The following is a 13,244-nucleotide window of genomic DNA, read 5'->3' as shown; positions in this document are numbered from 1 at the left end:
TAAGGTGTTTGTATTCCATTTAGCCCAAACCCCAGTGTCACAGATAGTCTATAAAAGCTGACATATTTCCTCTGGGTGGAAATAGCACTTTACAATAGGCATCTTTTGATATATAACAAGAAGTGGATGAAAATCAGCAAAACCCAAGATATTCAGACTTTTATACAGTTTGAATCTGCTCATCTGTAGGCAGTCCCCAAATCAGGGCCCAGCTTTGTTAGTGCTGGAACAAGCCCAGAAGGAACGTTGGAATGGTCTGCTTGAACCCTGTAGCCTTTTGGGATGCTGTTGATTCTGCTTCAGCTGCAGCTCCCTGTAGCTGTAGGACCTTTAGGATAAGGACAGTTGAGACCATAGGTGATGGCTAGTTGGTCCTTTCAGATGTTATAACTGAGTTTGTGAAGACCCATCTTTATGAATCATGGATTGAGTGGCTAGAAGATATACATTTGTTAGAGAAGAAGAGAGCATACCTTCCCTCTCTGTGGTTGGGTTAACTTATAGTAGTTTTAAAGGTTTTGTTAAAATGAAGTTGTTTTGAAAAATGCTTATAACCATCATTCCTTTAGTTAAATGTAATTTTTAAAAAAATTTTTAGAATAAGTTACATTTTAGAACTTAAAAGTCTAACTGAAACAATAGTAATTTCAGGGGAAAATCTTATTTCCCTTTTTAAAAATGTGGCATTTTTCATTTTGACCACTTTAGCTCTGTGTGTATTGAGCTGTTTGCTTGCTCCAAGTTTTTCTCTCCGAGGTCATACGGAGCCATGACCTCAGTGCAGATCATTTCTGACATCGTTTTGATATTTACAAATATGTTCTATAAATTAAATCTCCCTCTTAGGACTTTCGTGAATAAAAGGAGTCCTGCTTTAGGCCTCTTTAAACAAGGTCAGGTTTTATTAAATAACTAAATTTTCTGTTTCTTTCTCAACAGGTAGCAGAGGGAAAACAAGAGGAAATCCAACAGAAAGGACAAGCTGAGAAAAAAGAATTACAACATAAAATAGATGAAATGGAAGAAAAAGAACAGGAACTCCAGGCAAAAATAGAAGCTTTACAAGCTGATAATGACTTCACCAATGAAAGGCTAACAGCTTTACAAGGTAAATTAGCTAATCCAGAAATTGATTTGATTTGATATTTTTTCTTTTTATCTGTGAAATACCTTTTTCTTGGACTTTTATTTACAGTACGGTTAGAACATCTTCAGGAGAAAACTCTTAAAGAATGCAGCAGCTTAGGTAGGTGTCATCAAATTTCTTATTTAAAGCTGAACTTTATCATTAAACTTTTGATGTTGACTATCTCATATTGGGGACTTATTTTCTTTAAAAGTGATGTTTTACATGTTAGGTAGAAAGTGTCTACACTCTTTCAGAAAATTCCCTTTAAAAATATGTTTGATTACCACCAGTGGGCACCATTGTTTAGTCCTTGAGATGAATGAAATTTCTGCGTCTGAGTCATTCTACAGAGGTATTCAAATTAGAAAAATACATGAACAACAGGATCCTTTTTTTGTTGTTTTGAGATTCATTGGAAGGCTACTGTTATAGCAGCTGTAGCCTTTTCTCTGAGTTGATTGCATATGACAATTTGAACCCTTGTAAAAATAAATTTAAAGTGTTCTATACAGTTAATGTAAGTAGGAATACAAAATGCCATGGTTACACTTGAGACCAGTTTTAAAGTAATACTTTCTTTGATCAGGCAATGATACACTGTCTTAATCCTAGGGATACAAGTTGATGACTTCTTACCTAAAATAAATGGGAACACAGAAAAAGGTAGTGTAAAAAACTTAAATATTTTTCTTTCATGATATCCTTTTACTATTTAAGCAGGATAGAGAAGTCAGGGTTTTAAGGTTTTAAGTGTTTGGAATGAAAAGCATGCTGTTCATAGACCATTGAATCCCTTTGTTTTGTAATTCTCAATACCATAATCTGTGGTTAGATATCCTATGTTGGATGGAATTTCTAATTATTCAAATAATAAGAAAATAATATAGCTTTCCCCCCACTATATTTTTTCAAAGAACTGTACTGTAATTTTCTTCCATCAAGTAATGCTTCCTGGGAATAATTGGCCCCCGTTGTTAATATTTGTTTCCTGGCCATGAGTTTATGTAGAAGCCCACTGAGCCCTTGAACATGTCAGAAACTGCTTTCTTATCCATCTGTTTCATAGATCAGAGAAAACAGGGACAGTGATTTCTACCATCTGAAAAATCCATTATTAGCTCTTGGTACTATAACCCTTTCTTCTGGATAACGTAGGTTACCTCTTGCCAAAAATCTACAGCCACTATTGGTTTTCCTACTACTGCATGGGGTACTTTTTATCCAGTGGCTTCTAAGTCCCTTCAGTCACAAAGATCCCACACACTCCACCCCTCCCCATCCATCCAGCATTAATTGAGCACCAGCTATGTGCCAGATTCTGCATTAAATGCTTGAAGTACAGAATGAATAAAACTGTTGTCTGTGTTTGCAAATCTATGTGCCTCTCATATCAGTTTTTATACAGAAGTTAGTGGACGATATCAAGGTCGATACCTAGAACTTCTTATTAAATATTTTTTCCATGTTTCACGGGATATCTTTGTAGTTCTTAAGCAGCAACCAAACTCTGATACAGTTAGGAGGTACTTTTTTTGTTAGTTTTGTTTTTGTTTGTTTGGTTGGCTTTTAATCAAGTACTAGCAAAATAGGCTCAGGTAATCATATATATGTAAGCTGCAAGGTCAAGACCTAATACTGAATGTATAATAAAATTTGAAACTAAATTTTTTAGAAGTTTCATTAATCATTGTTATTTGACTATTCTGTATATGTTTTGTAAACTATATTGACATTTAAAATTCCAGTTTGAGTTTCAGTTTGAGAATTTTTAAAGGTATAGTTTATATTCATTGTACCAATATTACTAATTTCTGTTTATTAAGTATATGCAGCGTACATATGTCAAATGACTTAATCCTCATCTTCTAAAAGCTTGTCATCCTTAAATTAATTTATGTTTTCTGTTGTATTTCGCCTTTTTTTGTCTTTCTGGCATGTACAGTTTTTATTCAAATCTATCATCCTTTTGATTTGATCATACATTTATTAATGTTAGTGTTAACTCAAGCTGGGAATATGCTATTCCTTCAGTTAAGAGAATCCTTTTATATATACTGAACCATCTTTATCCTATTTAGAGTTATCAAATTACTGCTTAAAATTTTTTGCCAGTTCTAATAGATATATATGAGAGTAGTTGTAGACACTGCTTGATTTAAGACTACATAAGATATTTTGGGTACTTTAAGGCACTCCTTGCTATAATTATTTTTCCCTTGCTGCTTTGTTTATTTTTATTTTTATTTTTTTAAAAGATTTTTTTATTGGGGAATTGGGGAAGGGGAACAGCCAAGTTGTTGTCCTTCAATTTTAGTTGTGGAGGGCACAGCTAGCTCAGCTCCAAGTCCAGTCTCCATCCAGCTGCCCATCGGCAGCTTGTGGCCACTCAGCTCAAGGTGCCCACCATCCCATGTGGGAGTTGAACTGGCAGCTTTGTTGTTAGGAGCACGTGCTCTCACCAGCTGAGCCATCCTGCCACCTGTTGGCAGCTCAGCAGCAGCTCAGCTTGGGCACTGCTCACTGGCCTATGGGGAATCAAACCCGTGACCCTCTTGGTCAGAGCTCATGCTCTCAACCAACTGAGCCACTCCGCAGGCCCCATGTTTTTTTCTTTTAGTGTTGATAAATTGAATAATGTGCGAGTGACTAATAGAATAACTTTAAAGAAACTGAGTGGTAAATACCTGCATAAAAACTTCAATATACTAGATTTCGTTACAGAATGGACTTTGGAATAAGATGGATCTATTCTGAATCATTTGTTATTGGTGATATAATAACAAACCAATTATCAAGTACTCCGCTATTACCAAAGTCAATAGTCATAATGGGCTGTCAGATATGATTTTAACTAAAATTACTCTTTAATTAGTAGAAAGAGAACCAAGTATAGTTGTAAGAGAATATTTCAAAAATGTCTGGAGATGTTAAGATTAAACTTCTCCAGTAAACCCTATTTTTGAAATTACTTCAATCTAACATAGCTGCTATAAGCACAGGTTTGTACTGTAATTGTTTTTTTTTTGTTGTATCTTGTCTAAGAAATATAATTTGAATATATCTTACAGGGTATAGAAAAGTGCTCTCTAATAGAAATATTATGAGAGCAACATATATACTTTAAAATTTTTTGATCACTATGTTAGAAATATAAAAATAAATAGGTAAAATTTTAATAATTTATTTTAATAATTTAATCCGCTATATCCAAAATATTGTTTTAACATGTAGTCAATATTAAATTATTATAAATGAAGTATTTCACATTCTTTTTTCCTTAGGAAGTCTTTGAAAGCCATGTATATTTATTTTACACTTAGCACATCTCACATTTTAAGAGCTCAGTAGCCATATGTGGCTAATGGTTACTGTATTGGACAACACAGGTATAGAAAATCAAAATTCATAGAAAACTTATATGTATAAATAAGACTAATTTTAAGTGTTGCAGCTCTCTGTTATGTTTCCGTATCTGTCTTTTTCCTCACATTTCCTATAACCCTATGTAGTATCATAGGCACACTGTTCTCCCTCATCAGCATCTGATTCCTTTTGCAGTGACATCTTTTATCGTTTTAGCAAAGTGAGTCCCCAAGGGCAAGAATTCAAGTAATGGAATATTAAAAGTGTCATGATCCAAATTCTTTACATATATTATCTGAAAGGCTTTTCTCTCATGTGTCTTAGATGCCTTTGTGGAAGGCATCTTTGATAATAATCTTGCATTTTATCTAAACTAGTATATGAAATATTTTAATGTAGTGTCCAAATATTAAAATCAGAGTAGATAGAAGGGTGACTTGGGACTTGTGGAGTGATGTTGGCATGTCCTGCATTAATAAATGTCATCTAAAGTCCTGTGATGTTAGTCTGAAAGTTGGTTTCAAATAAGTTTTCTCAAATCCTTTAATGAAGTTAAAATTTGGTTTCAAATGAGTTTTCGTATTTAACAGTGATGTTTGTATAGTTTGAGTTATGAAAATGTTATAGCTTAGATGGGCTTTATGTAAAACAACTTTTTATCTTATCTTGGTAATTACTGTTTAACTGAGGGTTCCTGTTTAGGATTTTTTTGGCTTCATTTGGCAAATGCTATGTATTAGATTTTTTTGTTTAATTTCATATTTCTATTGCAGTTAGCCTTTTTTTGTTTCTTTTTGGGACTATATTGTATTTATTCTAAGTATGTAATGCATTGGTCTCTAAAACATGAGTTTTATCAACCTTTTCCCCCATGTTTTTGTCTTTTACTGGTGGTGACTGTAGACTGGAGGTTCTGTATACATGTAACTAGATAAAGGATAATGATAGATTTGAGTATAAAAGTAAAGAAGAGGGCTGTCAGTAAGGATGCCAAGAGAGGTTGAGGAGAGATCAGAGTAGGAGATGCCTGCCTTTCAAGCAAAGTTGAGATGAAGAGGGGTGAAATGGGTTGACAGGGAGAAGAGAAAAAAAGGTTTTTACATTTTACAGTTAGAGTGGTACTACTAACTCATTGTCCTCTTTGATAGGTTTGAGTGCTTTCACACGTTCCAAGTAGTCATCATGGAGGATTTTTTTTTTTTTTTTTTTTGCTGAGCCATCCTGCTGCCTGTTGGCAGCTCAGCAGCAGCTCAGCTCGGGCCGGGCATCAAACCGCTGTTGCTCAGAGCTCGCACTCTTGAGTGAGCTCTTAACCAACTGAGCCACTCGGCCAGCCCTATGGAGGATATTTTTAACTGTTGAACTTCCAAAGTCTATTTGGTAGTTTTGAAAGATACAAATCTGTAATTGAAGAGTGTTATCCAGAGTTAGAAGTTAACTCTTTGAATCAAAGTAAAGATTATTATAAGAAAAGGGCTGAAACTTTTATTAAACTATTATATTAGATTCTGATTCTCTGCACCCATTAAAAAAAACAAAAACAAATTTTGTTTGACCTGAGCAAAACCATTTACCAAGCTCTTATTTTAAAATGTGTAGGCATTGACTTGGTCAGAGATAAACAATGTAATGTTTTGATAGTATATGAAGTACAGATTAAGTGACTTAAAGGGGAAGACTATTTGTGAAATGAAAGTGTAAAAATTAAAATATTACATCAGTTTTAAAAAATGTTTAAGGTATTATTTTATGGTATTCTTAAAATACTTTTCCTCTTAACTGAGATGAATAGCTTTGAAGAGGGACTGTTAGAGAACAGTCATTTGGAAATTAATTCAGTAAGAACAAATATAAAAATTTGATGTTATTTAAGGTTATTTATTAAGCTCTCATGGAGAAAGGTGTATTTTAAAAGTGGGAGAAACTTTTTAAAGCAGTATATTTCTATGGTTTTCTTGAGCTCTGGATAGAAACTGTACCTTTAAAAGTAACCGTTCAGGGTACAAATTAATGATTTGTATAATTACAATTTTCAGTCATTTAACTTGAACTCCAAAATATGTCTGCCATTAGTATTAAAATATATTAAACTTTTATTAGTCTAGTTTAGAGTTACCCCTGTTAAAACATTTCAGTTTTTCTACCTTTGCTGTTGGTTTTCAATCACAGCAACAAGCTATATTCTTAAAGGTGTTTCTTTCTTTATTAGAGCACTTGCTTTCTTTCTTTTTTTTTTTAAAGATTTTTATTGGGGAATTAGGGGGATGGGAACAGTGGTGGGGAATTGGGGGAAGGGGAACAGACAAGTTGCTGTCGTTTTGTTCTTCAGTCTAGTTGTGGAGGACGTTGCTTCACTGGCCCGAGTTGGTATTATCATTGCACTGTTCCCTGGGCGAGGCAGATCAGTCGCCGGCTTCTGGACGGCCACTCACTGCGACTGCTGGCCGTTCACGCTGGCTGCTGGCTACACACGGTAGCTTATGGCAACCCACTGCAGCAGGGGCCGCAGCCTACGCCGTTGCCGGCGACTCAGGGCAGCCCAGCTCTAGATTGAGCTGTTGTTCAGCATCTTAGCTGTAGAGGGCAGTGTCACTGGCCCTCGTATGTGGGATCCGAACCGGGGCCCTGTGGCATCCCAAGCCAGCTCTTAACCATCGCGCCACTCGGCCAGCCCTAGAGCACTTGCTTTCAAATAGTGGCGGGGACTGCACTTTTATTCATCAATTCATAGAATGCCAGAGTGAGTACAGAGTATTTTTCACATTGATTTTAATGAAGTCAGGGGCTAAAATTGAAAAATGAGGATCTCAGTGTGTTTGTTATTGTAGCAGTGCACAAAGTACAGCAGTGAACCTTTTCCTTCTGTTGATGTTTCTCTTCGGAGAAAAATATTTCTGTTGCATTCGCCTTCACAGATGGAGGTGAACATTTCATATTGCCCACACAAAAAGAGGAAGTTTCAAGATAGTTAATTAAAAATCATTATTGAGCAGGGAATAAAATAGAATGTCAAGCACCTAAACTTTCTGTGTAGCTACATAAGAGATAGTAATAACTAACCATTTTTACTTAAGCTGTAGTTCTGTCAGAGATTTGGATTTTGAGGTTCTTAAATAAATGATTATATGAAGCCATAAAACAATAATTTAGTTTGGACAGTCAAATACGAAGATGGCCCTTAGGGTAGCAGGAGCTTTCTAGGGAAGGGGTAGCAACAGGTTGTTCTATAGTCTGACCCTTGGGAAATTGTACAAGGCTATCTTTAATAATATTTTAAAGATAGAAAGGTTGGCTTTTTTTTTTGAGGTGATTTAGACCTTTGCTGAATTCTGAACAAAAGTATTGTGGATTCCCTCCTACTTGAAAATCACATGGCTGCTTAAATTTGTAACAGTCACAAGGTTGAGTGAGATATTCTCTTGATCTTGTTAGTGACAATGAAAGGTCAGTATGTATGGTAAAGTTCATTGATGGTATCAATACTTTTTCCTTTCATACACACAACTTTGTCAAACATTTTTCTTTTCTTTGCTCTCCTTTTTGAAATGAGTGGTTTTCCATGTTTTTATGCTCATGAACTCATTTTTTGGGTGTGTCCCCTCCAATCTCAGGAACGCTTGGGGGGTTGTAAGAGTCATAACCTGGTAATTACAGCAGACACAAACTCAAAAGATCAAATGTTATACTACTTAGAGATGCTTTAAGGGATTTTATTCAATAGTTTTAGAAGAGCTTCTGTTTTTGTCCACTTTAGAGACTATAGTGTTGCATGTAAAGTTTAATATTACTTTGAGGCAAATTATTTAATAAATGTAACATACTTCTGTGTCCTTGAAAATTTTTTTTGAAAAATTTTTCATGAAGCAAAAATTAATGTATCTTTTTGTTATCTTTTGATTACTAAATCTCACTTTTACAGGGATTTGGGGCAAAGTAATTAGTACCCACTGAAACCAACTAAAAGGAGAATATATAATCAAATATAAATCTTTAGAAAGATTTTATACTTAGTTTTATTACATGTGACCATTTTTTAATGTTATCTTTATTTTGAACTTTTGGTATTTATTTTTGAGCCCAAATAATTAATAGAAAACTATCAAAAGAATGTTTTACTAAGTTACAATTTATAAAAATCATTTAAAATATTGTAAAATGTGTAAAATATTTGACTAGTTGTAAAACATAGAACATTTGTTTTAAATAAAGAAAGAGATGTTTGGAGACTTTTATCAGGTCATAGTTAGGGGAGGAAAATAGACCAAATAAACATTCAGAGGTAGAGCAGAAGTTATATAAATTACAGCAATCCCCTCAATGGGGATATTAGCCAATAAAATGTTTAAGAGGACTATGTAATGGCATGAGAAAATGCTAAATGTGGTACATAGTGGGGGGAAATGGGAATATAAAATCCTGCTCAGGGCTGGCAGAGTGGCTCAGTTGGTTAAGAGCTCGCTCAAGAGTTTGAGCTCTGAGCATCAGCGGTTCAATTCCCGGCCTGAGCTGAGCAGCCTCTGAGCTGCCAACAGGTGGCAGGATGGCTCAGCTTAAAAAAAAAAATCCTGCTCTGTGGACAACAAATGAACCAAAGAGCATAAAAAATACAAATATTTCTAGACACCTGAGTCCATTTAGTCCCTAAAAGCAAACAGTGAAAGTTGGGACTGTGAGTTCAGGTAACTAGGGATAGCCCATTATGTGAATCTGGACCCTGAGTTTTCAGTAGCAAGTAGTAAGAGTTTGCTTAATGAGGATACCAGTTTCATCTTAACATTTTCCAAATCTTTTTGGCTCCTTAAATTTGGATAGCCAGAATTGGTATAGTAAGGGTTACCTCTGGTTCAGTTTGTTGTCAGAAGGGACATTTTCATTATTTTACGACCAGTTGCCATGATAGAAATTGTTGTGTTTAATAAGTATTATGGCAAACAAGGCAATATCAGCAAAAATCTTACCCAAATGAACTTTTGCAACAATTTTGGATTATTTTTTGACAAACGCATGTAAACTTTTTTGCCATTATTTTCATTGATAGGCATCTTGAAGCGATTTATGATCTTGAACATGAAGTGCGTATTCTATGAGCAGTGACACTTTCTTGTTTCCAGTCTTTTAAAAAGCAAATGTTAAATACCTAGCTTTTATTATTTACTGTGCTCGTATAGTATAAATTCACTTTGTGTTTTAAAAATTAGAAAGCAAATAGTTCACTTCCATAGGATTCTGCCTGTATTTTTAATTTATTGAGAGACTTTTTTCAGTTTATGTATGTGAATTCCCTAAGTGATGATTTGGTTGTTGGCTGTCTCCATTTTCAGGTGATTTTGAGGAAATTAAATGACTTGGAACACATTTCAATTTGTTTTCCTTTTATGGTAAAACACACTGTTTCTTCTGATTGTTTTTTAAGAGAAAAGCTTTTAATCCCAAGCAAAGAGATTGGATTTTAAACAGATTTAAATATAACCTTTTGCATAATTCCAAAACTGTGAAGTAAATTTTCTATATAAAAATACACCATGTAAAATCTAGAATTAACCAATAACTTTAGTAAAACTTGCTAAAAAGCTCTAGCAATATTTCCTTCTTTAGAGTTTCAGGCATGAAGTTTGGTTTAAAGAGAATTCCACATTCCATGTTCCCTGCAAATTTTAGTTACTCAAGGTTTTCCATAAAACTTAATGAATACACTGAGACTTTTGTGTTCTGCTAAAGCTGGCCTCTCAGTTAAATTTTGCGTCTCTAAGTCTGTTTCATACATATTTCTTGAACTCTGTCATTTGATTAACTTGTATGCTGAGTGAGGCGATAAAGAGTAAAAGGTGGAGAATCTAAGGGCATGGAGACCAGCCATCACCTCATGGGCACGGAGTGAAAGACAGCCTTCTCTGGACTGCCGCCTGCCCTTTGATTTCTCTTGCTGCTGTCTGTCTGGGCGAGGGCCAAGGCATCATTGGTCAGTGCCAGAGAAACTTTCCTCTGAGGTCTGCTTTGTAGAGATAAACTGTGCCCTCCCACAAGGGAATCTCCCTTTTGATGATGGCATTAATAAGTGCCCTGAAATAAACCTCATGTCTTTGTATTCTTAATCCATGCTCACTAGGTGACTTAACAGTTGTTATTATTATTAGGCAAGGATCTAATTCTGTTAATATTGGGTCGTCAGGAAAATCATGACATATTTTTCTATGTTTTTCAATGCAAAAATGCGTCATGATTTTCCCGACAACCCAATATTTCATGTCTAATTGTTTTTTTTCCTGATTTTTCAAAAAATTCCTCCCTGCCTCCCTCCCCCGTTTTGGAATTCCAGTCTCTATCTGTGTATGCTCCTCCTGTTCCCTCCTCCTTTCTCTTAGGGCTTTGCTTTCACACAGAAATGGCCGTATTGGGAGTAATGCATTGAGTCAGTATGGCTTTGTGGCTGTTTACCTTGCATCACTCTATGAGATCAGCCTCTCTGAACAATCTCTGAATTATTCTGATTGCATGTTCTACTTGAAACAGATTAAAATTTTTTCATTTTTTTAAAACTTGTAAGTCGCTTATTTACGACAAAGAATAGAAAATACTTGATGTGGTTCCCTCCCTTCTCATAGTAGTTTATGTCCTATCTCTATAACAGGAAAATTCTTGAGTTTAAACTAGATGTTGCTAATTTTCTGTTTCTTTGCTCTGAGAGTAGTTGTCCAATACAGGATATATTTGAGGGTTTTGGGTTGTTGTTTATTTGTACCAGTCATTTCCCCAGTCAGCTAGCTTTCCAACATTTCTACCAGGTTTTCTCCCAATATAACTGCACAGAAGATAGGCTTAAAATTCATGCCAGCAGTGTTTTGGTATATAGATTGTTCCTTTTTTAAAAAAAATATCTGCTTTTGTGTTCTTAAAATTGGCCCATGTCGTTTAGTTTTCAACCTATCCTTGAATTCCAACTTTTTTCCTCTCTGTTCTTCCCTATTCTTAGTTATTAGAACAAATAGCTTCCGGAACTGTTATTATGAAAATGTAAACTATCTTCTATAGCAAGAATTGCTTTAACTAATTTTATTTTGTTGCAGAAATGAATAACCTTGTGAACATTTGTATTATTAAAATTAGCAACCTCACAGGACCTCATGAGGTTCCAAAGCTCTGTTTCTACTTTGTGAACTGCTACTTTCTGAAGGGAAATAAATTGTCAGCTTGATGTTGAATGCTGGTTGTTTATTTTTACTTTGATTGTATGTTGATGTTAATTCTAATCTCAGTTTCTTTGCTTTATTTCCCTTTAGTGACCTTTTAGGTTACTTAAGCTCGTTTGTATTTATGATGTTTAGAATTGGATCAGAGGAATCTAGATGTGAATTCTGATTTGCTCCCTCACTGGCAGTATGACTCTGGGCAGTATGACCTCTTTAAACCTCAATATCCTCATTTATAAAATGGGATGGTAGTACCTACTTCATAGGATTATTATGAGAATTGAATGAGATCGCATTTACTAAGCACTCTTTAAGTAATGCCTGGCACACACGTTAACTGGGAGGCAGAAAACTTACATGGGGTGGGGGTGGGGGGCATTGCAGAGCTAGAGAGGATTTAGTGGGAGCTTTCTTGTTGAAGTAACTTGTTTTCCTCCTTTTTATTCCCAGTCACAAGATAGTGAAAGCTGATTGATCTAGCTTTATTGTTCCTGTTAAAGTAATATGTATTGACAATCTAGAAATTAATTTCTTAATTACCAGTGTGCATGCCATTTAAAAAGTCTGGTGTCAAGCACTGTAATTTTGTGCCTTAGTCATAACATTATTTTTGAATAAAACCCAACTTTGAGATTTAGAAATATTTTCCAAGTTGGCGATTACAGCAGTAGATGATGTAGTTCTTTTATATTATCTGCTCTTCGCTTCTGTCAATTTATTTAAGATCCCTAAGCAACCAACATCAATACCTGATAGTCAGCACTGTTTATCTTCTGCTTTCAGTCAGCTGTAGATCTCCTGTGAGGAAAGTGGTTCTTTAAGCTTTAGGAACTTGGTTCAGTCTGGGGCACGCCTGTGCTCCCTTTGAGCTTCTTTTGAGTACATTGTTTGTATTGGTTTTAATTTTTAATTTGAGTGCATAGTAATATAGTTAGTACATAATTTATTTTTATCAACCAAGAAGTAAATTTGGTTCTGTCTTATTCAGACTTTGAAAGAGTTGATAATTTTTGCAACTCCATCATACGTTTTCTAACTAAACTAAGTGCTTAGGTGATGGTTCTCAAATGTTGTTGAACTTAATACACTCATCAGTTCTCCTCCTTGGTAGGTTCCCTACAGAAATGCCCGTGTGTGTGTGTGTGTGTGTGTGTGTGTGTGTGTGTGTACACATATCAGGTACAAATTTAAGAATGTTCACAGCCTCAGTATTCACAGTAGTTTGAAACAACCCAAAAGATCTTCAGTAGTGAAATGGATGAATGCACTGAGGTGTATTGAATGAAAGAATTCTGACATAGCAGAATACATACTGTAGTATTCCATTTATATAAAGTTCAAAACGACTAAAATTATATTGTGTTATTTAGTCATGCATATTTGGGTAGTGTGACTATAAAGAAATACAAAAAATTAAGTACCATAATTAAAAGTCAGGATTGGAAAGGGGAATGTGAAAGACATTGGCGGGGGTGAGGGGGGTTTTGGTTCTGTTTCTTTTCTTTTTTTTTTTTTTTAGCTGAACCATCCTGCCACCTGTTGGCAGCTCAGCAGCTGCTTAGCTC

General features: G+C 35.0%; 1 protein-coding gene across 14 annotated transcripts in view; it reads left to right on the top strand.

The window, feature by feature from the left end:
• The window catches only part of SLMAP (sarcolemma associated protein), a 131,186-nt gene that overhangs the window by 77,273 nt on the left and 40,669 nt on the right, over positions 1–13,244 (top strand). For 10 of the 14 annotated variants that reach the window (XM_019652790.1, XM_019652791.1, XM_019652789.1 and 7 more), the window contains 3 exons: positions 940–1,108; positions 1,196–1,246; positions 1,742–1,792. In XM_019652790.1, coding sequence (XP_019508335.1) covers positions 940–1,108; positions 1,196–1,246; positions 1,742–1,792 — 271 coding nt within the window. The remainder of the gene's footprint in view (positions 1–939; positions 1,109–1,195; positions 1,247–1,741; positions 1,793–13,244) is intronic. The other 4 variants (XM_019652786.1, XM_019652785.1, XM_019652784.1 and 1 more) reach the window with 3 other exon arrangements.

The sequence above is a fragment of the Hipposideros armiger genome, unplaced genomic scaffold (genome assembly GCF_001890085.2).
Source record: "Hipposideros armiger isolate ML-2016 unplaced genomic scaffold, ASM189008v1 scaffold_187, whole genome shotgun sequence".
Classification (NCBI taxonomy): Eukaryota; Metazoa; Chordata; class Mammalia; order Chiroptera; family Hipposideridae; genus Hipposideros; species Hipposideros armiger.
This window is presented reverse-complemented; position numbering and strand designations above follow the sequence as displayed.